Source organism: Bombina bombina, chromosome 1, assembly GCF_027579735.1.
Source record: "Bombina bombina isolate aBomBom1 chromosome 1, aBomBom1.pri, whole genome shotgun sequence".
NCBI classification, from domain to species: Eukaryota; Metazoa; Chordata; class Amphibia; order Anura; family Bombinatoridae; genus Bombina; species Bombina bombina.
This window is the reverse complement of record NC_069499.1, coordinates 1,549,209,227-1,549,231,222: the sequence shown is the minus strand read 5'-3', so window position 1 is coordinate 1,549,231,222 and position 21,996 is coordinate 1,549,209,227. Positions and strand designations below refer to the sequence as shown.

At 40.6% G+C, this 21,996-nt stretch overlaps 2 protein-coding genes across 3 annotated transcripts in view; one reads left to right on the top strand and one right to left on the bottom strand.

Annotated features, from left to right (window-relative positions):
• The window catches only part of MRPS7 (mitochondrial ribosomal protein S7), a 50,940-nt gene extending 47,173 nt beyond the window's left edge, over positions 1-3,767 (bottom strand). The window contains exon 1 of one of the 2 annotated variants that reach the window (XM_053708927.1): positions 3,685-3,767. In XM_053708927.1, the coding sequence (XP_053564902.1) occupies positions 3,685-3,740 (56 nt within the window). In that variant the 5' untranslated portion in view covers positions 3,741-3,767. Of the gene's footprint in view, positions 1-3,608 lie in introns of both variants that reach the window. The other variant, XM_053708930.1, reaches the window with a different exon arrangement.
• A 41-nt stretch (positions 3,768-3,808) lies between these two features.
• GGA3 (golgi associated, gamma adaptin ear containing, ARF binding protein 3) overlaps positions 3,809-21,996 on the top strand; it is a 173,585-nt gene continuing 155,397 nt past the window's right edge. The window contains exons 1-2 of the mRNA XM_053708918.1: positions 3,809-3,856; positions 14,507-14,591. Of these exons, the coding sequence (XP_053564893.1) occupies positions 3,817-3,856; positions 14,507-14,591 (125 nt within the window). The 5' untranslated portion in view covers positions 3,809-3,816. The remainder of the gene's footprint in view (positions 3,857-14,506; positions 14,592-21,996) is intronic.

Below are 21,996 nucleotides of genomic sequence, written 5' to 3'. Positions count from 1 at the left end.
CATAATTGAACCAAAGGGTCCATTATGTTAACATATTATCGCTGTCTTACCGTTTAGATAACTTGCTTTTAATATTTTTCTTGCTTTATCATGACTGTAATCTGTACGTAAAACACTAACCCTGAGCTACCCTCATTATACATTCCTCACCCTCCTTTCTTTATCAAAATAACCCAGAAATATCCTTGGGAGTCTGGAAGTATAGACAGTGCATATGAATAGAGCAGTCCGGTCACCAAATGCAACTAAAATTTCTTGTGGATAAGTAAAATACTAAAAGTTGCTGACCAGGCTTTCTTTACTGATCACAATTAGTGTTGAAGAGCTGAATATTCTTGGCTATGAAAAAAATCATTGCTCAGTTTTGCAGTAAATATTTCCTAGTGCCTTATTTTTTTAAGGGAGGCTACGTTACTAGGTGTTTAAGTTTTGTGATCAGATGTTTAGCTTTAGTTTCAACTTTACATTAAATAATATAAAGGAATAAACCTTATTTCAGTGAACCCTTGACAAAAAAGTAGATAACGCATGAAAGAGATAATATGAAAAAGAAACACCACAGAAACAGTTTAAAAAGAGCAGAATATCCAGATGGTTCTGTTCTCGACCGATGCGGAGAAGGCCTTCGACAGGGTCGGGTGGCCTTTTCTGCATCGCACGATGGAGGTGATGGGGATTACAGAATCCTACCTTTGTACTCTAATCCAAATGCGAGGGTGAATGGCACGTTGCCAGATACTTTTCACATAAGCAACGGCACCAGACAGAGGTGTCCCCTTTCGCCTTTGCTATTCGCGTTATCGATTAAAGTACTAGCCCAAAAAATAAGGCAAAATGATAAAATTAGAGGAATAAAAGTGGGAGATACAGAACATAAACAAGCCCTATACGCGGACGATGTCCTCTTCACAATATCGGAAGTTAAAACTTCCATACCAGAATTATTACACGAACTACGGACATATGGAGCCGTATCTAATTTTCTATCAAAGGGAAACTAAACCCAATTTTTTTTTTTGTGATTCAGATAGAGCATGCAATTTTTAGCAACTTTCTAATTTACTCCTATTATCAATTTTTCTAAATTCTCTTTGTATCTTTATTTGAAAAAGGCATCTAAGCATTTTTTGTGGTTCAGGACTCTGGAAAGCACTTTTTTATTGGTGGATGAATTTATCCACCAATCAACAAGGACAACCCAGGTTGTTCACCAAAAATGGCCAGCATCTAAACTTACATTCTTGCATTTCAAATAAAGATACCAAGAGAATGAAGAAAATTTGATAATAGGAATAAATTAGAAAGTTGCTTAAAATGTCATGCTCTATACGAAAAAAAAATTGTGTTCAGTGTCCCTTTAAATTTAAATAAAATCAGAACTTCTAAACATCAATGCAGAACAACAACACATACAACAAATAAAAGATACACACGGTATAGCAATAGCCCAGCACAAACTAAAATACTTAGGTATACAAATAACCCCCTCACTCCAAGACTTACACAAATACAATTTCGCCTCATTAAAAGAAGATATTACCAGAGATGTATCTACCTGGAAGAACAAACCACTCTCTCATATAGAAGAGCGATTACCCTTCAACACATTGTTGAATGGGCACATAATTCCGATCATAAGGCCTGGATCCACTTAGACAGGCACATTTTTAAATAATGTCAGTACCATGGCCTGGACCTCCCCAAACAAGAGACCTAAATGTATAAACAAATACCTAATTACTGCACACATACTCTCTGAATGGGATAAAATTCTGGCGACCAGTACGCATAATTCTTCTAAGCATTCCCTCTAACGCCCCTTATTGAAAATAAGGACCTTCCTTACCACCGACTCGGGGTTAAAATAAAAACTCCCTATAGCCTAAGAATAGGCTCGATACACTACTCTACGGAAAAGGGTCATATCAAAACACGCGCACAACTGGAGGAAATACATAAAGAAATCTTTCCTTCTTGGATGAATTACAACCAACAAGTCCATTATATATCACACAATAAGCATAAAACAGATTTAGGCAGGGAACCTACACAATTCGAGAAATTATGCACATTAAAAGGTAATACCAAAGCACCTTATCTCCATTTTATATAAAACATCTCTCGTCACAGACAATTTCACTCTCCCATCATATACTCAAGCCGGGCACAAAGAACTTGAGTTAGAGGTTGACTTTGAAGCCTGGACAAGGGCTTTTAAACTTACAAAATGCTCCTCAGTCTCTGCGACTATACAAGAAATACAGATTAAGTTTTTGAGTAGGTGGCATCTTACTCCCTCGAGACTTCACAGGATATTTCCCTCCTTGAGCGGCACCTGTTGAAAGGGTTGTGGAGAGGAGGGAGCTCTTATCCATTTTTGGTGGTCTTGCCCAAGAATATTTTTTTTTTGGATGAACATTTTATCCATAAATGTCAGACACTTTGGGCATAAGGATCCCTAACAGGCAGGAGTGCCTCCTCTTTTGCTCCCTACCCACAATACTAGAAAACAGTTGCTTGGCACGCCTCACGATGCCAACGGGTGCCAATAACTGATCCCAAAACAATGGAAGACAAAAAACATTCCGTCCACACAGGAGTGGAGACAACAAGTCTCAGATCTCCTCGTTCTTCAAAGATACAATTATCTTAAAATACATAAACTTGACACATATGAACTAATGATGGCAGAAAACAATCTGAGTCATTTATCACCCCCTCTCTCCCCCCACCTCTTTTTCTCTCTCTCTCACTTCTCCCCCCTCTTCTACCTCTTTATGCTTCTCTTTTCCTTCAGCACCACTGATCTAATTTAGCAAATAAATATTGTATTATAAAAGACTACTATAACCTATCAATCGTTGATAATGATCAACTGTACAAAAACCTTTCTTTTTCGAACAAGCATATATGGGAATGCTATAAGAACTTTGTATCTCCAAACTTGTGACCTCTCGACTCCCACATTTTTTATTAGAGATGACTCTTGCAAATACACTCTTGAACTTTATATTGTAATACTCCTTATTGGTGTGAGTTGTGGGGAGATGTCATTACTCCCCTTGTTTTTGCGTTACCTATATTTTTGTCAATCTACTAAAGATATGAATAAAGCTGTAAAAGCAGGATAATTAATGAGAAGGGAGAGAAAGTGGTTGTGTACAACTGTTGTGTAGTGTATGCCATGACTTTTAAAAGAAATTGAATGTTCTAAGCTATACTTTGCCTTTTTTTAATTGAATGTTTAATTTCACCCACAGCTTTCTAGCACGCAGGATAGGCGATAAAAAGACTTTAGGCTCTTGTAACTCCTGTGTAGCCCAAATCTCTGGCTGCCACAGTAAACTGCTTTCATCTCTTACCTCCTACAGAAGCCCCTGCAGGCAAGTGGTTATAACTGTGCCTGACAGCCACACATTCTACAACATAAGCTTTGTCTTATAAAGTTACATCCAGCCTGGTATCACCCCACGTCTTTATATAAAGCTTACACTCTACCCTTTGTGTTATAGGCTATTGTCACCGTGTTTCTCCCTTCCCCATAGATGTCAGTGTCAATGACCCCCATGCACAACCCACCCTGATCCCCTGTTATCTCCCATACATACACCACGGCCATTTATTTATCTTTCCATATACGCATTATTGCAATTTGTCCCCATCACCGATACATTTCCCCCGTACCAAGGCAGCCTGGCCCGGATCCTGTGCAGTAACATTCTGCCCGTGGGCGCCGCCATGTTGGATGACAGATCTCACGAGACTTGGAAGATCTCACGAGATTTGCCGCATGCTGGGCGGGGCGTCCGCGGCATCATGGCGGATAGTGACGGAGAGAGCTTGGAGTCCTGGCTTAGTAAGTAACCGAGACCCGGAGACTGACTCGCACTCTGCTGTTTTGACTGAGGGACCTTGAAAGTGACAGTCCCCGGGCTCTGGCACTTCTATGACTATCAGTGACAACCCCCCGGGCTCTGACACCTCCATCAGTGACAGCCCTTTGGCTCTGGCACTTCCATCAGTGACAGCCCTTGGGCTCTGGCACTTCCATCAGTGACAGCCCTTGGGCTCTGGCACTGCCATCAGTGACAGCCCTTGGGCTCTGGCACTGCCATCAGTGACAGCCCTTGGGCTCTGGCACTGCCATCAGTGACAGCCCTTGGGCTCTGGCACTGCCATCAGTGACAGCCCTTGGGCTCTGGCACTGCCATCAGTGACAGCCCTTGGGCTCTGGCACTGCCATCAGTGACAGCCCTTGGGCTCTGGCACTGCCATCAGTGACAGCCCTTGGGCTCTGGCACTTCCATAGTAACAAACCCCGGGCTCTGGCTCTTCCCTCAGTGACAGCCCTTGGGCTCTGGCACTTCCCTCAGTGACAGCCCTTGGGCTCTGGCACTTCCATCAGTGACAGCCCCTGGGCTCTGGTACTTCCATCAGTGACAACCCCCGGGCTCTGGCACTTCTATCAGTTACAGCCCTTGGGCTCTGGCACTTCTATCAGTTACAGCCCTTGGGCTCTGGCACTTCCATCAGTGACAGCCCTTGGGCTCTGGCACTTCCATCAGTGACAGCCCTTGGGCTCTGGCACTTCCATCAGTGACAGCCCTTGGGCTCTGGCACTTCCATCAGTGACAGCCCTTGGGCTCTGGCACTTCCATCAGTGACAGCCCTTGGGCTCTGGCACTTCCATCAGTGACAGCCCCTGGGCTCTGGCACTTCCATCAGTGACAGCCCCTGGGCTCTGGCACTTCCCTCAGTGACAGCCCTGGGCTCTGGCACTTCCATCAGTGACAGCCCCTGGGCTCTGGCACTTCCATCAGTGACAGCCCCTGGGCTCTGGCACTTCCATCAGTGACAGCCCTTGGGCTCTGGCACTTCTATCAGTGACAAGGCCCCGGTCCCTGTCATTTCACCTTAGTGACAAACCCCGGTCCTTGTCTTTTCACCTTAGTGATAGCCTCCTGACATTTCTTCTTAGTGATAATCCCCGGTCCCTGCATTGCTCCTTAGTGACAGAGCCCCTGTCCCTGGCCTTTCCCTTTAGTGACAGCTTCTGTTTCCTAACATTTCCCATTAGTGACATCCCTCGGTCACCGCCATTTCCCCTTGGTGACAGCTTCTGGTCCCTGACATTTCCCCATAGTGACAGCTTCTGATCCCTGACATCTCCTGGTCACTGATATTTCCTCTTGGTGACAGCCTTTGGTCCCTGACATTTCTCATTAGTGACATCCACTGTTCCCCGGATCCAGGCATTTCCCCATAGTGACAGCTTCTGGTCCCTGACATTTCTGTCGGTCCTTTGCATTCTCCCTACCCCTGTCCCTGACATTTTCCCTTAATGACAGCTCCTGGTCCTTGGCATCTCTCTGTGACACCTCAAATGTCAGCCCTCTGGCATCTGCTTTCAGTGACAATCCATTCTCAGTGACAGCCCCTTGGACCCTGGTATCTTCTGCGTCATTGATACCCCAAGTGACAGCCCTCTGATCCCTATCTACAGTAAGGGATACCCCAAGTCACAGTTTGACATCTCATGGCACCATAGCCCAAGTGACCTGATGTGTCTTGTCAGTGATACCCTCCCCAAGTGGCAGCCCCCATATGGCTTGTCAATGAAACCACAAGTGACAGCCTTGCCTTCTCTTAATGACACCTCATGTGACGGTGTCTGGTGTGACAACCTAAGTTAATGCGCTCAGCATCTCCTCTCATTGACACACCAGTCTTCAGTGACCCCTCTACATGACACCACTCCCAGTGACGCCCCATAGTCCCCACTGTATTGTTTAATACTTTCCTTATCTTATCAAGCTGTTTACAGGCAACAGTGTTTACAACAATGCGTGTAGCAATGTTCTACAATGTTGCAAGGACTGCTGCCATAGAGAGACAAACACATCCTCCTGAGCCTACTTATGTTTATTCTTCAACAAATTATACCAAGAGAATTAAGCAAATTTGATTGTAGAAATAAATTGAAAAGTTTTTAAAATTTTATGTGCTGAATCATGAAAGTTTGATTTTGATCTTGCTGTCCCAAATGAAACCCCAAATATTTATTTTGTGATTCAGAGCATGAATTCCAATTTACTTCTATTATTATATTCTCTTAATTCCAGTGTATTCTTTGTTGAAGAGATATCTAGGTAGTTGTCTGGAGCACTACATGGCAGGAAGTAGTGCTGCCATCTATTGCTCTTGCAAAACTGCTGCCATATAGTGCTCCAGGCATGTGCACACTTCTGAGTTTACCTCCCTGCTTTTCAACAAAGGATACCAAAAGAAGTAAGAAAATCTGATAATAAAAGTCAATTTTGAAGTTGTTTAAAATGAAATAACTTTTTTTGGGGGGGCTTTAAGTCCTGTTAAAGGGACACTGAACCCAATTTTTTTTCTTTCAAGATTCAGATAGAGCATGATATTTTAATCAACTTTCTAATTTACTCCTATTATCAAATTTTCTTCATTCTCTTGGTATCTTTATTTGAAATGCAAGAATGTAAGTTTAGATGCCGGCCCATTTTTGGTGAACAACCTGGGTTGTCCTTGCTGATTGGTGGATAAATTCATCCACCAATAAAAAATTGCTGTCCAGAGTTCTGAAACCCAAAAAAAGCTTAGATGCCTTCTTTTCAAATAAAGATAGCAAGAGAACGAAGAACAATTGATAATAGGAGTAAATTAGAATGTTGCATAAAATTGCATGCTCTTTCTGAATTGCGAAAGACAAAATTTGGGTTCAGTGTCCCTTTAAGGTGCCTGGTAACTACAATGCTCAGCATCAGATTAGCACGTGGTGGCAGCAAGGAATGCTGTGAATTATAGTTCCCAGGGGAAATTACAGTTGCAGTGCCCGTGGCTCAGTAGCAAAATGTTCTGTGCATTTCAATTGCCTGCTGAGTTAAAATAAAACTATATAATTCAGTTTAAAATACCCTAAAGACCGTCTAGATCAGTGGTTCTCAACCAAAGTGACCTCAAGGCCCGGTAAATTTTAGCTGGACATATCCAGGGCCCGGTAGTTTGGGGGCCCTTTCTTTGGCCCTTAATTTTGGGGGTCCTGGCTCTGGAAGTTGATGGGCCTGTTGGGATTAGGGCAGGGAGGCTACCATGTTCATTTGCATGAATTTGAATACATTTGGGTCAGTGTGAGACAGTTTTCCTGGGGCCTTGATTGGTCTCAGTCTGCCCTTGGTGTGCAGTGGGGGCATGACAGGTCAGGGCCCACCAGCAGGGCTATTACGGCCCGGTACTGGGCCACGGCCCAGCTGTTGAGAAACCAGGGTCTAGATGGTGCTAGGGTTTAGGACGTTTGGAAGATTGAGAAGATCAGCAACAGCAATTATTAAAAAGTTACAAGAAACAGATGTGATTTTAATTTATATTGTTTAAAATATTTTAGAAGTGCAGTTTCCATTTTAAGAAGTTTCTAAATTTGAATAAAATGCAGCTTTTTTGTGACTGGTTGTTTTGTGCTATAAGGATCTTTGTAATAGACTACTTAAAAAAGTTAGCTAACGGTTTTGGCTCATATTTGGATTGCAAATGTCTAGGTACCTATATTGTGATTTTTGGAGAAAAATAGTATGTAACTGTGGAGCAGTGTTTGAAATCTTACGTTGAAAGGGACATTTTTAGTTATACCTTTCCATAAGAGTAATAATAGACTACATTACAGTATTTCATTTTAAATGCTTATAATTTGAAAAATGGCATGCTCTATCTGAATCGTGAAAGTTTAATTTTGACTTTACCCTTTAATTGAACTATATATATTTGACTGAATTAAATTATTTAATTATTTTTAACTTGTTTGAGCTGTGTAAGTGTAGAAATTTACACTGTTTTTCTACCAGTATGATTGTGTTGTAGGACTGTCGGCATTGTTTAATTATAATCACATTGGTACATAGACTTAAATCATTTTTATGTACTTATTTATTTTTTACACTATTGTATTTGAAATTTATTTTGTATTCTTTAGAAGTTTAAAGAAACACACTTGTTATATATTGTTTTGCTGAAGATTATTATCATATTGTAGATACGTTTCATTAGCTGTTTAAATATTGACAAAATGAGTAAAGTTTTAGTGTCTATAAAACAATGGGAGCTGCCATGTTGTAACCTAGGTTACCTTCTCTGCTGTGGCCAATTAGGGACACTTATAAATAGGTCACTAGAGCGTGCAGCCAATGGCCGTGTGAAATATAACAGTGTACTGCACTTCCATTTCTAAAGCTCACAGTTTCAGAATGAAATTACAGAAAAGGGGACAAAATAAATAATACAAATATCTATTAGAGTGTATATATATATATATATATATATATATATATATATATATATATATATATATATATATATATATATATAAAAAATCAGTTTATATTACCATCTCAAAGTTTTTAAGCTATTCAAAACTCTAATTAATTGCATAATGCAATATACATAGATTCATTGATAATTTGTGCAACAAACATTAAAAACATTTAATATTAGCTCATTTTATATTATTTTATAATATTGTCTTTAATTTTAGCTGGGTGGTTAGTAAAGTCAGCCGGGGGTACACCCGCTAAATAGGCCCTGGGGAAAACACTTTTGTGATCAGTGGTGAATAAGATGATGTCTCAGCTAGTTACCCAGATTAATAATTAAACACCTGGGCTGATGCAGGCAGGGTGCAAATATATCACTATAGTTATCAGTCAAGGCTAAAAAGCTACTAGTCAGATCTGTAAGCATAATTAGTGTAATGGTCAGCTAAGGCTTTAATTGTCTATAGCAGAGGATGCCTCCCGAGTTATCCTTTCTCTGTTTGGTTTGAACAGTTTGTAAAATAGAAGTCTTACCTTTCAGATGAGGGGTGTTGTACTAGGAAGTAGTTAAAGTGAAGGTAAAGTTTTCAGGGTTGTAACACATCAAAGCATTTGTTAATCCTTATATAAGTGAAACTAACTTGTTTTCTCTATATAATTTATATTTTGCAAAATATGAAGATTTATCATTCCCTACCGTTTCCATGATTGACTCCTCCCAAACCCTATTTCCTGCTTTTCTGATCTTTGACGTATAGAGCGGTCCCACCCGCTCTATACATCTCTCTAAAGCGCGTTCACGACATCCCTCTCCACTGCGCATGCGCTAACCGGCAACCCCTTCTGAATTGCGCATGCGTTAAATTAATGAAAACAAACAGTTGAAACCAGCTCCACTAGCCCTGTGCCCCCTTACCACACTTCCGACACAAACAGCGATATCTGTTTACTTCATGTGTCCGTGGTATCTCTACGAGGCTGGTGTCCCTGTGGATCTGGAAACTCTACTCCTCCTCTTTTCGGGGGTTTGTGTCTGTCTTGTCCAATCACATTGCAGGATACCGGTTTCATCGGGCGGCTCAGCTGATTCCAGGCAGGTACACAAATAAAATGTTCGCCAGATAAAGGATATATTAAAACTCACTTTTTATTAGCATCTTTAAAATTGCACAGTCTTTGTAGTACTGCAACAGAGTAAAGAAATGACACAAGCACACTGGCGTAGCACAGAACGGCTTAAACAGCCGTAGTCATAGCCTGATTTCTTTACTCTGTTGCAGTACTCCAAAGACTGTGTAATTTTAAAGATGCTAATAAAGACTGAGTTTTATCTGGCGAACATTTTCTTTGTCTACCTGCTTGGAATCAGATGAGCCGCCAGATGAAACCGGGTAAAAGTAATTTCCTCACCGCATGTAGCCGTCCGTATTGTCTGTAGAAATAAAAGCCTAGTTCTTATTATTTTTCAAGATAAAATTACGCATGCGCGAATCTGGAGCGCGCGTGGAGTCAGAGGAGGAAAGAAAAAATATAGCGCATGCGCATATTGTAAAGGAGGCTAATGACGTTGATTGACGGCCGCCTAACGGCCAGATTTTCAATAGGCTAACATAAAAACGTGATCCATACAGGAAAAAAAAAAAAATCGGGTTGAATTTGCAGACCATCAAACAGTGAGTAAAAAAGGACATAACTTTATTTACACTCATAATTAAAAAAAAATGATGAATTAAACTCATATTCATTTTGAGGAAAGTATATTATTCCGGATAGAGATGAAGGTAACTTTACCTTCACTTTAAAGGGACACTGAACCCAAATTTTTTCTTTTGTGATTCAGATAGCGCATGCAATTTTAAGCTACTTTCTAATTTACTCCTATTATCATTTTTTTTCCATTCTCTTGGTACCTTTATTTGAAAAAAATGTTTGGGTTCTGTGTCCCTTTAAAGAAAGGAAGGTTTCAACAGAGCCTTCCTATCTCACTCCTCATAGAGGAAAGTGACCCTTCATTTGAAAGAAGAAAGACGAATGTTTGAATGAGAGGTCACTTGTCTCATTGGCTCTTTAAAGGATAGGCCCCTCTTTAACAGGATGGTGTCACACAGCGAGGTGGCTAACAAGTGATAGCTTTAGCAACAATTGTCACCATAAGCGTGTGGAACAAAACCCTTAGTGACCCAACTGTACATTGAAGTGCATGTAAGAGGCAATTCATTTTCAGGTGAGCAGTCTTTTGTTCAGACAGCTGACGTGAAAATAAGGGCAAGTACCTCACCTCTTATTTTGTGAGGTAAAGAAGCTCTTATCATATCAATAACAACAGAAATATGTCATCATTTTAAATTTAGTTATCCCACTACTAAAATAAGGGGATTCATTTCATGCTGTCATGGTGATTTGATTTAATTTAATGTTAGGGTTGATACATCCTTGTTTCTCTAATTAAATACACATATCAAATATTCCTTAAAAATGGGATAAATTAAAGGGACACTAAACCCAATTTTTTTTTTTCATGATTCAAGTAGAGATGACAATTTTAAACAACATTCCAATTTACTTCTATTATCTAATTTGCTTCATTCTTTAGATATCCATTGTTGAAGAAATAGCAATGCATAATGGGTAAGCCAATCACACGAGGCATCTATGTGCAACAACCAATCAGCAGCTACGGAGCCTATCTAGATATGCTTTTCAGCAAAGTATATCAAGAGAATAAAGCAAATTAGATAATAGAAGTAAATTAGAAAGTTGTTTAAAATTGCATGTTCTTTCTAAATCATGAAAGAAAAAATTTGGGTTTCATGTCCCTTTAACCCCTTAGTGACCAGAGCACTTTTCCATTTTCTGTCCGTTTGGGACCAAGGCTATTTTTACATTTCTGCGGTGTTTGTGTTTAGCTGAAATTTTCCTCTTACTCATTTACTGTACCCACACATATTATATACCGTTTTTCTCGCCATTAAATGGACTTTCTAAAAATACCATTATTTTCATCATATCTTATCATTTACTATAAAAAAAATTATAAAATATGAGGAAAAATGGAAAAAAACACACTTTTTCTAACTTTGAACCCCAAAATCTGTTACACATCTACAACCACCAAAAAACACCCATGCTAAATTGTTTCTAAATTTTGTCCTGAGTTTAGAAATACCCAATGTTTACATCTTCTTTGCTTTTTTTGTAACTTATAGGGCCATAAATACAAGTAGCACTTTGCTATTTCCAAACCATTATTTTTCAAAATTAGCGCTAGTTACATTAGAACACTAATATCTTTCAGGAATCCCTGAATATCCATTGACATGTATATATTTTTTTTTAGAAGACATCCCAAATTATTGATCTAGGCCCATTTTGGTATATTTCATGCCACCATTTCACCGCCAAATGCGATCAAATACAAAAAATTGTTCACTTTTTCACAAATTTTTTCACAAACTTTCAGTTTCTCACTGAAATTATTTACTAACAGCTTGTGCAATTATGGCATAAATGGTTGTAAATTCTTCTCTGGGATCCCCTTTGTTCAGAAATAGCAGACATATATGGCTTTGGCATTGCTTTTTGGTAATTAGAAGGCCGCTAAATGCCACTGCGCACCACACGTGTATTATGCCCAGCAGTGAAGGGGTTAATTAGGGAGCATGTAAGGAGCTTTTTGGGGTAATTTTAGCTTTAGTGTAGTGTAGTAGACAACCCCAAGTATTGATCTAGGCCCATTTTGGTATATTTCATGCCACCAGTTCACCGCCAAATGCGATCAAATTAAAAAAAACGTAAAATTTTTCACAATTTTAGGTTTCTCACTGAAATAATTTACAAACAGCTTGTGCAATTATGGCACAAATGGTTGTAAATGCTTCTCTGGGATCCCCTTTGTTCAGAAATAGCAGACATATATGACTTTGGAGTTGCTTTTTGGTAATTAGAATGCTGCTAAATGGCGCTGCGCATCACACGTGTATTATGGCTAGCAGTGAAGGGGTTAATTAGGTAGCTTGTAGGGAGCTTGCAGGGTTAATTTTAGCTTTAGTGTAAAGATCAGCCTCCCACCTGAAACATCAGACCCCCTGATCCCTCCCAAACATCTCTCTTCCCTCCCCTAGCCCACAAATGTCCCCGCCATCTTAAGTACTGGCAGAAACTCTGCCAGTACTAAAATTAAAGGTATATTTGGGCTTTTTTGTGCATTTTTTGTTAGCATATTTACATATGCTTCTGTGTAGGGATCCCCCTTAGCCCCCAACCTCACTGATCCCCCACTAAATAGCTCTCTAACCCTCCCCCTCTGACTTAATGTGCGCCATCTTGGGTACTGGCAGCTGTCTGCCAGTACCCAGTTTAGTGAAAAAAAATGCTTTTTTTTTAATAAAATATGTCCCTTTTCTGTAGTGTAGCTTTCCCCCCCCCCCCCAAGACCAACCCCCCACCCCTTCCAGATCCCTTAGATGTTTTTTAAAAAAAGTTTATTTATTTTTTTTTTTACTTTTCCTTTTCTACTTTTCTGTAGTGTAGCGGTTCCCACCCGCTCCCGCCCCGTGCACGCGCCCGCCACCCCCCGTGCACGCGCGCGCGCCCGTGCGCGCCCCCAACGATCACGATCCCGATCCCGCCCCCCGTGACGTCACGCGCGACACCGATGGCCGCCCACCCGCCTCCCAATTCGGCTCCCACCCACCAACGATACCGGCCATCGATGTCCGGTGCAGAGAGGGCCACAGAGTGGCTCTCTCTGCATCGGATGGCCATGTATGGTTATTGCAGGATGCCTCCATATCGAGGCATCACTGCAATAACCGGAAAGCAGCTGGAAGCGAGCAGGATCGCTTCCAGCTGCTTTCCACACCGAGGACGTGCAGGGTACGTCCTCAGGCGTTAACTGCCTTTTTTTTGAGGACGTACCCTGCACGTCCTCGGTCATTAAGGGGTTAATGTAAAAATAGCTGACATTTGATGGAACATTTGTATATGACGCTTTACTGCTCGAATGGCCAATAAAAACCTGTTGCCTTCATTATCAAAGTTAGTTGTCCCTCCTTTCTAAAATCAGAATTGTGTTTTGAAGTTTTCCAATGTATTTAATATTAAGTATTTTATTAATAATTTTCCAAATAAATTGCAAGGGCATACGTGGCATAAACATATTTTTTTATTATTAGTTACTGAGATTTATTGGAAAACAATCTTCTAAATGCTTTTGTTCTTTGGATGGTGGTGAATTGATGGAAAATGTGAAATGTTTAGAAATGACTGACTGATACCTTATTCACTTGATGTACTATAAAATTATGTTGTGTTGCAAAATAAATATACAGGTGCAGATTTCCAAATCCGGAATTCCAAAATCCAGTATTATTCTAAAATCCAGACTTTCATTAATATTTTGTAAAAAAAAAAAAAAAAAATATTAATAATTCTAATTCTCCCCACCAGTTAGTCACAATCTTCTCTGCCTGTGTTTTTGGTTTGGTTTTTGTGTGCTAAAATGCAAATGCTAGTCTATATTTAGTACTGTACTGTCCAATCTTTGTAATACTACTATGTATATAAAATGAATAAAAATGATATATTATCAGGTTTCCCCCCAGGGCCACACCACCCAGCTGATTTTACTGACCACCCGGCTAAAATCTAAGCCAATATTAAGATAAAATTAGCTAATATATTTTTTCAATGTTTGTTGCTCAGGTTATCATTAAATCAATTTATGTTAAATTATGCAGTTCACATGTGCTAACAGAAAATGTTAATGTATTTTAAAGTATTACACGGCTCCCACTCAGTTAATTCATAATGACACCTGGCTGGCAAATTTTCTGTGGAGAACATCAATTATGACATATAAATATTGCCTGAATGACATAGATGTCCCATTTATTTTACCTGTATTTGCTGAAAGTACACAATCTGCTTTAAAAAAAAAAAGCATATGATTTGGTAACTCAAAGAAAAAGCCCTGGCTCATTAAAGGGAGGAGAAAAAGCTCAGAAATGAAATGGTTACAGATAGCAAAAGGCACAAGTGGACTAGGCAAAAAGTCTAGCTGTCCATATATGTATATGTCTGTACAAAAGGGTGAAACTTAATATGCAAGTGACTTGATTTATAATGTGCATTGATTATTGATACTTTTTCAGGTCCTGATCTCTTGTTTCTCTCTGCACTAGATAAAGCAACAAACCCGTGCAATAGGCAGGAGGACTGGGAGTACATAATCAGCTTCTGTGACCAGATCAATAAAGAGCTAGAAGGGTATGTTTACTAGTTTTTGTGTGAACTCTGGAAGCAGAGGATCGGCCTAACTGGGACAGAGCTGCACACTGTGTACTTGTTAGGGGACAAAAGCTCTGTGCACAGGGGTCAGAGGTTGTGTGCATCTGCATGGGAGGGCAAACTACCTGTGTAGCTAATGTGAAGCTGGTGTTTGAGGATGTTTGTGACCATGTATGAAGCAGAAAATGTGCGTTTACTAGGGTTGGTTGCAGGAGGAAGATGTAATGACCTTGGCATTGGATGGGGGATTCATAGGAGATTTAGGGAATGTATATGCTGCATGCTTGTTACCGAGGTGGTGATAAAGGTTCTGCCTGTTTGAGGAGCTGACTGACGTGTACTTAGAGGGAGGTATTAAAAAACAAAATAGGAGATTGCGCTGGTTCAAAAGGAAACTTCTAAAAAGCCACTCTGTAAAGTTTATCCCCGTCCAAGATAAATATAGAAATCTGCTAAGTGTAATGAGAGGGCACTTAAAGCTAGAAGTACAAACAATACAGATGTATTCACTTTCACCCATAACATTTGACATTTCATAAAAACGACCAAAGAGTATATCTTAAACCTAGAGACAGAACTTTTCTAGACTTTCAGCGATGAGATTTTTTTTTGGTGAAAATTTTTCTGCAGGTCTTTTTGAAATAAAATTCAATTTTAAATAATTTATTTACACTGGAGAATAAAGCAAATTTTAAAACCTATTGTGGGACAACACTTATAGTTCCTGCAAGTGTTGTGTTCTTTCTGCAGACCTGCTGCCTTTTCTGCGATGACCGCTCAGATCACAGTATGTTCTTCCTTGGGGATCTCAAGAACAAAAATGTCTCGATTTCAAAAGGGATATCTCCCAAAATTAATAAAAATGTAAAATATATACAACCATAAGATATGTCACACTCCGTGGTTAGAAATCTTCCTTTAAATAAAGAACAGTATTTCTCATTATTAAGTGTATTCAGTCCACGGGTCATCCATTACTTATGGGATATATTCCCTTCCCAACAGGAAGTTGCAAGAGGATCACCCAAGCAGAGCTGCTATATAGCTCCTCCCCTCACATGTCATACCCTGTCATTCTCTTGCAACTGACATAGTAGGAAGGTGTGAGAGGAGTGTGGAATTTTTATACTTAATTATTTCTTCAATCAAAAGTTTGTTATTTTAAATGGCACCGGAGTGTTCTGTTTTTTTCTCTCAGGCAGTATTTAGAAGAAGAATCTGCCTGCGTTTTCTATGATCTTAGCAGAAGTAACTAAGATCCACTGGCTGTTCTCGCACATTCTGAGGAGTGGGGTAACATCAGAAAGGGAATAGCATGCGGGGTCCCCTGCAGATGAGGTATGTGCAGTAGAATATTTTTCTAAGGAATGGAATTGACTAAGAAAATACTGCTGATACCGATGTAATGTAAGTACAGCCTTAAATGCAGTAGCGACTGGTATCAGGCTGATGAATGTATGTACAATAAGTAATTTTCTAAGGAATGGAATTTGACTAAGAAAATACTGTTAATACTGAAGTAATGTATGAGCCTTAACTGCAGTAGAAACGACTGGTAGCAGGCTTATTAATAACACTACCTAACTTTTAAGTGCTTGTTTAAAACGTTTACTGGCATGTTATTCGTTTTTTGTGAGGTACTTTGGTGATAAATCTTTTGGGGCATGATTTTCCACATGGCTGTGGTTTATTTCTGCATAGAAACGGTTAACTGAGGTTTCCCACTGTTGTAATATGAGTGGGAGGGGCCTATTTTAGCGCTTTTTTGCGCAGTAAAAATTCAGTTACAGTCTTCCTGCTTCTTCTTCCTTGATCCAGGACGTCTATAGAGAGCTCATGGGTCTTCAAAATTCATTTTGAGGGAGGTAATCAGTCACAGCAGACCTGTGACAGTGTGTTTGACTGTGATAAAAAAGTTAATTGTTAAATTGATTATCCGTTTTTGGGTATTAAGGGGTTAATCATCCATTTGCTAGTGGGTGCAATGCTTTGCTAACTTAACACATTTACTGTGAAAATTTGGTTGCTATAACTGATTTGGTTCATTGTTATTTCAACTGTGACAATTTTTTGTGCTTCTTAAAGGTGCAGTAGCGTTTTTTATATTGCTTGTAAACTTATTTGAAAGGATTTTCCAAGCTTGCTAGTCTCATTGCCATGTCCGATACTGCGTCACAATTTGCAGAACATGAGGACGGAGAGCTTCATTCTGTGGGTGACGGATCTGATCCAGGGAGACCGGATTCAGAGATTTCTAATTTTAAATTTAAGCTTGAGAACCTCCGTGTATTGCTAGGGGAGGTATTAGCGGCTCTGAATGATTGTAACACGGTTGCAATTCCAGAGAAAATATGTAGGTTGGATAGATACTTTGCGGTACTGGTGTGTACTGACGTTTTTCCTATACCTAAAAGGCTTACAGAAATTATTAGCAAGGAGTGGGATAGACCCGGTGTGCCCTTTTCCCCTCCTCCGATATTTAGAAAAATGTTTCCAATAGACGCCACCACACAAGACTTATGGCAGACGGTCCCTAAGGTGGAGGGAGCAGTTTCTACTTTAGCTAAACGTACCACTATCCCGGTGGAGGATAGTTGTGCTTTTTCGGATCCAATGGATAAAAAATTAGAAGGTTACCTTAAGAAAATGTTTGTTCAACAAGGTTTTATCTTACAGCCCCTTGCATGCATTGCGCCTGTCACTGCTGCTGCGGCATTCTGGTTTGAGTCTCTGGAAGAGGCCATTCGCACAGCTCCATTGGATGAGATTATGGCCAAGCTTAAAGCACTTAAGCTAGCTAATGCATTTGTTTCTGATGCCGTTGTACATTTAACCAAACTAACGGCTAAGAACTCCGGATTCGCAATCCAGGCGCGCAGAGCGCTATGGCTTAAATCCTGGTCAGCTGACGTGACCTAAATCTAAATTGCTTAATATTCCTTTCAAGGGGCAGACCTTATTCGGGCCCGGCTTGAAAGAAATTATTGCTGACATTACTGGAGGTAAGGGTCATACTCTTCCTCAGGACAGGGCCAAATCAAAGGCCAAACAGTCTAATTTTCGTGCCTTTCGTAACTTCAAGGCAGGAGCAGCATCAACTTCCTCCGCTCCAAAACAGGAAGGAACTGTTGCTCGTTACAGACAGGGCTGGAAAGCTAACCAGCCCTGGAACAAGGGCAAGCAGGCCAGAAAGCCTACTTCTGCCCCTAAGACAGCATGAAGAGAGGGCCCCCTATCCGGAAACGGATCTAGTGGGGGGCAGACTTTCTCTCTTCGCCCAGGCTTGGGCAAGAGATGTCCAGGATCCCTGGGCGTTGGAGATCATATCTCAGGGATATCTTCTGGACTTCAAAGCTTCTCCTCCACAAGGGAGATTTCATCTTTCAAGGTTATCAGCAAACCAAATAAAGAAAGAGGCATTTCTACGCTGTGTACAAGACCTCTTAGTAATGGGGGTGATCCACCCAGTTCCGCGGACGGAACAAGGGCAAGGGTTTTACTCAAATCTGTTTGTGGTTCCCAAGAAAGAGGGAACCTTCAGACCAATCTTGGACCTAAAGATCTTAAACAAATTCCTAAGAGTTCCATCATTCAAAATGGAAACTATTCGAACCATCCTACCCATGATCCAAGAGGGTCAATACATGACCACAGTAGACTTAAAGGATGCCTACCTTCATATACCGATTCACAAAGATCCTTATCGGTACCTAAGATTTGCCTTTCTAGACAGGCATTACCAGTTTGTAGCTCTTCCCTTCGGGTTAGCTACGGCCCCGAGAATTTTTACAAAGGTTCTGGGCTCACTTCTAGCGGTGCTAAGACCGCGAGGCATAGCGGTGGCTCCGTACCTAGACGACATTCTGATACAAGCGTCAAGTTTTCAAATTGCCAAGTCTCATACAGAGATAGTTCTGGCATTTCTGAGGTCTCATGGGTGGAAGGTGAACGTGGAAAAGAGTTCTCTATCACCACTCACAAGAGTCTCCTTCCTAGGGACTCTGATAGATTCTGTAGAAATGAAAATTTACCTGACGGAGGTCAGGTTATCAAAACTTTTAAATGCTTGCCGTGCCCTTCATTCCATTCCACGCCCGTCAGTAGCTCAGTGCATGGAAGTAATCGGCTTAATGGTAGCGGCGATGGACATATTACCATTTGCGCGCCTGCATCTCAGACCTCTGCAATTATGCATGCTAAGTCAGTGGAATGGGGATTACTCAGATTTGTCCCCTCTATTAAATCTGGATCAAGAGACCAGAGATTCTCTTCTCTGGTGGCTTTCTCGAGGAGAGAAACTCCTCCCAATAAATATTCTGGAGTTGAGAGCAATATTCAATGCTCTTCTAGCTTGGCCTCAGTTAGCAACACTGAGGTTCATCAGATTTCAGTCGGACAACATCACGACTGTGGCTTACATCAACCATCAAGGGGGAACCAGGAGTTCCCTAGCGATGTCAGAAGTCTCCAAGATAATTCGCTGGGCTGAGTCTCACTCTTGCCACCTGTCAGCGATCTACATCCCAGGCGTGGAGAACTGGGAGGCGGATTTTCTAAGTTGCCAGACTTTTCATCCGGGGGAGTGGGAACTTCATCCGGAGGTCTTCGCTCAACTGATTCAGCGTTGGGGCAAACCAGAACTGGATCTCATGGCGTCTCGCCAGAACGCCAAGCTTCCTTGTTACGGATCCAGGTCCAGGGACCCGGGAGCGGCGCTGATAGATGCTCTGGCAGCCCCTTGGGTCTTCAGCATGGCTTATGTGTTTCCACCATTTCCGATGCTACCTCGACTGATTGCCAAGATCAAACAGGAGAGAGCATCAGTGATTCTGATAGCGCCTGCGTGGCCACGCAGGACCTGGTATGCAGACCTAGTGGACATGTCGTCCTGTCCACCATGCTCTCTACCTCTGAGGCAGGACCTTCTAATACAAGGTCCTTTCAACCATCCAAATCTAATTTCTCTGAGGCTGACTGCATGGAGATTGAACGCTTGATCCTATCAAAGCGTGGCTTCTTGGAGTCAGTTATTGATACCTTAATACAGGCACGGAAGCCTGTTACCAGAAAGATTTACCATAAGATATGGCGTAAATATTTATATTGGTGCGAATCCAAGGGTTACTCATGGAGTAAGGTTAGGATTCCTAGGATATTGTCCTTTCTACAAGAGGGTTTAGAAAAGGGCTTATCTGCTAGTTCGTTAAAGGGACAGATTTCTGCTCTGTCTATTCTCTTACACAAACGTCTGGCAGAAGTTCCAGACGTCCAGGCTTTTTGTCAGGCTTTGGCTAGGATTAAGCCTGTGTTTAAGACGGTTGCTCCTCCGTGGAGCTTAAACTTGGTTCTTAAGGTTCTTCAAGGGGTTCCGTTTGAACCCCTTCATTCCATTGATATTAAGCTTTTATCTTTGAAAGTTCTGTTTTTGATGGCTATTTCCTCGGCTCGAAGAGTCTCTGAGTTATCGGCCTTACATTGTGATTCTCCTTATCTGATTTTCCATTCAGACAAGGTAGTTCTGCGTACAAAACCTGGGTTTTTACCTAAAGTAGTTTCTAACAGGAATATCAATCAGGAGATTGTTGTTCCATCATTATGTCCTAATCCTTCTTCAAAGAAGGAACGACTTTTGCATAATCTGGACGTAGTCCGTGCCCTGAAGTTCTATTTACAGGCAACTAAAGATTTTCGTCAAACTTCTTCCCTGTTTGTCGTGTACTCTGGTCAGAGGAGAGGTCAAAAAGCTTCGGCAACCTCTCTCTCCTTTTGGCTTCGTAGCATAATACGTTTAGCCTATGAGACTGCTGGACAGCAGCCTCCTGAAAGAATTACAGCTCATTCCACTAGAGCTGTGGCTTCCACCTGGGCCTTTAAGAATGAGGCCTCTGTTGAACAGATTTGCAAGGCTGCAACTTGGTCTTCGCTTCACACTTTTTCAAAATTTTACAAATTTGACACTTTTGCTTCTTCGGAGGCTGTTTTTGGGAGAAAGGTTCTACAGACAGTGGTTCCTTCCGTTTAAGTTCCTGCCTTGTCCCTCCCATTATCCGTGTACTTTGGCTTTGGTATTGGTATCCCATAAGTAATGGATGACCCGTGGACTGAATACACTTAACAAGAGAAAACATAATTTATGCTTACCTGATAAATTTATTCCTCTCTGTCTTTTTAAGGCAGATCTAAATTTTAATTAAAATTCCAGTCACCACTGCACCCTATAGTTTCTCCTTTCTTGTCTTGTTTCGGTCGAATGACTGGATATGACATGTGAGGGGAGGAGCTATATAGCAGCTCTGCTTGGGTGATCCTCTTGCAACTTCCTGTTGGGAAGGGAATATATCCCATAAGTAATGGATGACCCGTGGACTGAATACACTACAAGAGAAATAAATTTATCAGGTAAGCATAAATTATGTTTTATACCTGGCTAAGATCTTTACCACCAAATCGGTCCTCTTAAAGGGACACTGAACCCAAATTTTTTCTTTCATGATTCAGATAGAGCATGCAATTTTAAGCAACTTTCTAATTTACTTCTATTATCAATTTTTCTTATTTCTCTTGCTATCTTTATTTGAAAAAGAAGGCATCTAAGCTGGGGATCCAGCAAATGTTTGTTCAGGACCATGGACAGCACTTGTTTATTGGTGCTGTCCAATCAGCAAGGACAACCCAGTTAGTTCACCAAAAATGGGCCGACATCTAAACTTACATTCTTGCTTTTCAAATAAACCATACCAAGAGAATGAAGAAAATTTAATAATAGAAGTAAATTAGAAAGTTGCTTAAAATTGCATGCTCTATCTGAATCACAAAATATTTTTTGGGGTTCAGTGTCCCTTTAAAAGGAAAAAAAGATTCAATCTTCAGAGCCTTCTTACTTTTGGCAATAAATGCCTCACGCAGCGAAATCACTCTTAGGCGCATTCACAGGTGTCTTCCCCTCATTAGTCTCCTTGTGCTGATAATCCTACTTTCGTTTAGAGTGATTGAATCCTCAGCATTACAAATGGACTCTCAATGTTAGGGTTTACCTTATGTCATCTGCCTTGATTAGATTATCCAATTACAGGATAATTTTTAACCAGATGCCAATGTTTGTTTATCATTTTTAAAATTATTTTATATTCCTCACTGTAATTTTTTTTATGAATGGAACATCATATTCATTGAAGGTCCTTACAGGTTGATTCTTATATTCCAAAAGGGAATTTCTATCTGTTGATCTTGCCCTATCAATAGCAGCAGTCACCACTTGTTCCTTATAACCCCATCCATAGAACCTTTGTTGTTATATTGGTACCTGAGTTTCATAATCTTCTATTCTAGAGCAGTTCTTCCTAACCCCCAAACATTGGCATTTAGGAATATTGTCTTTTCAACA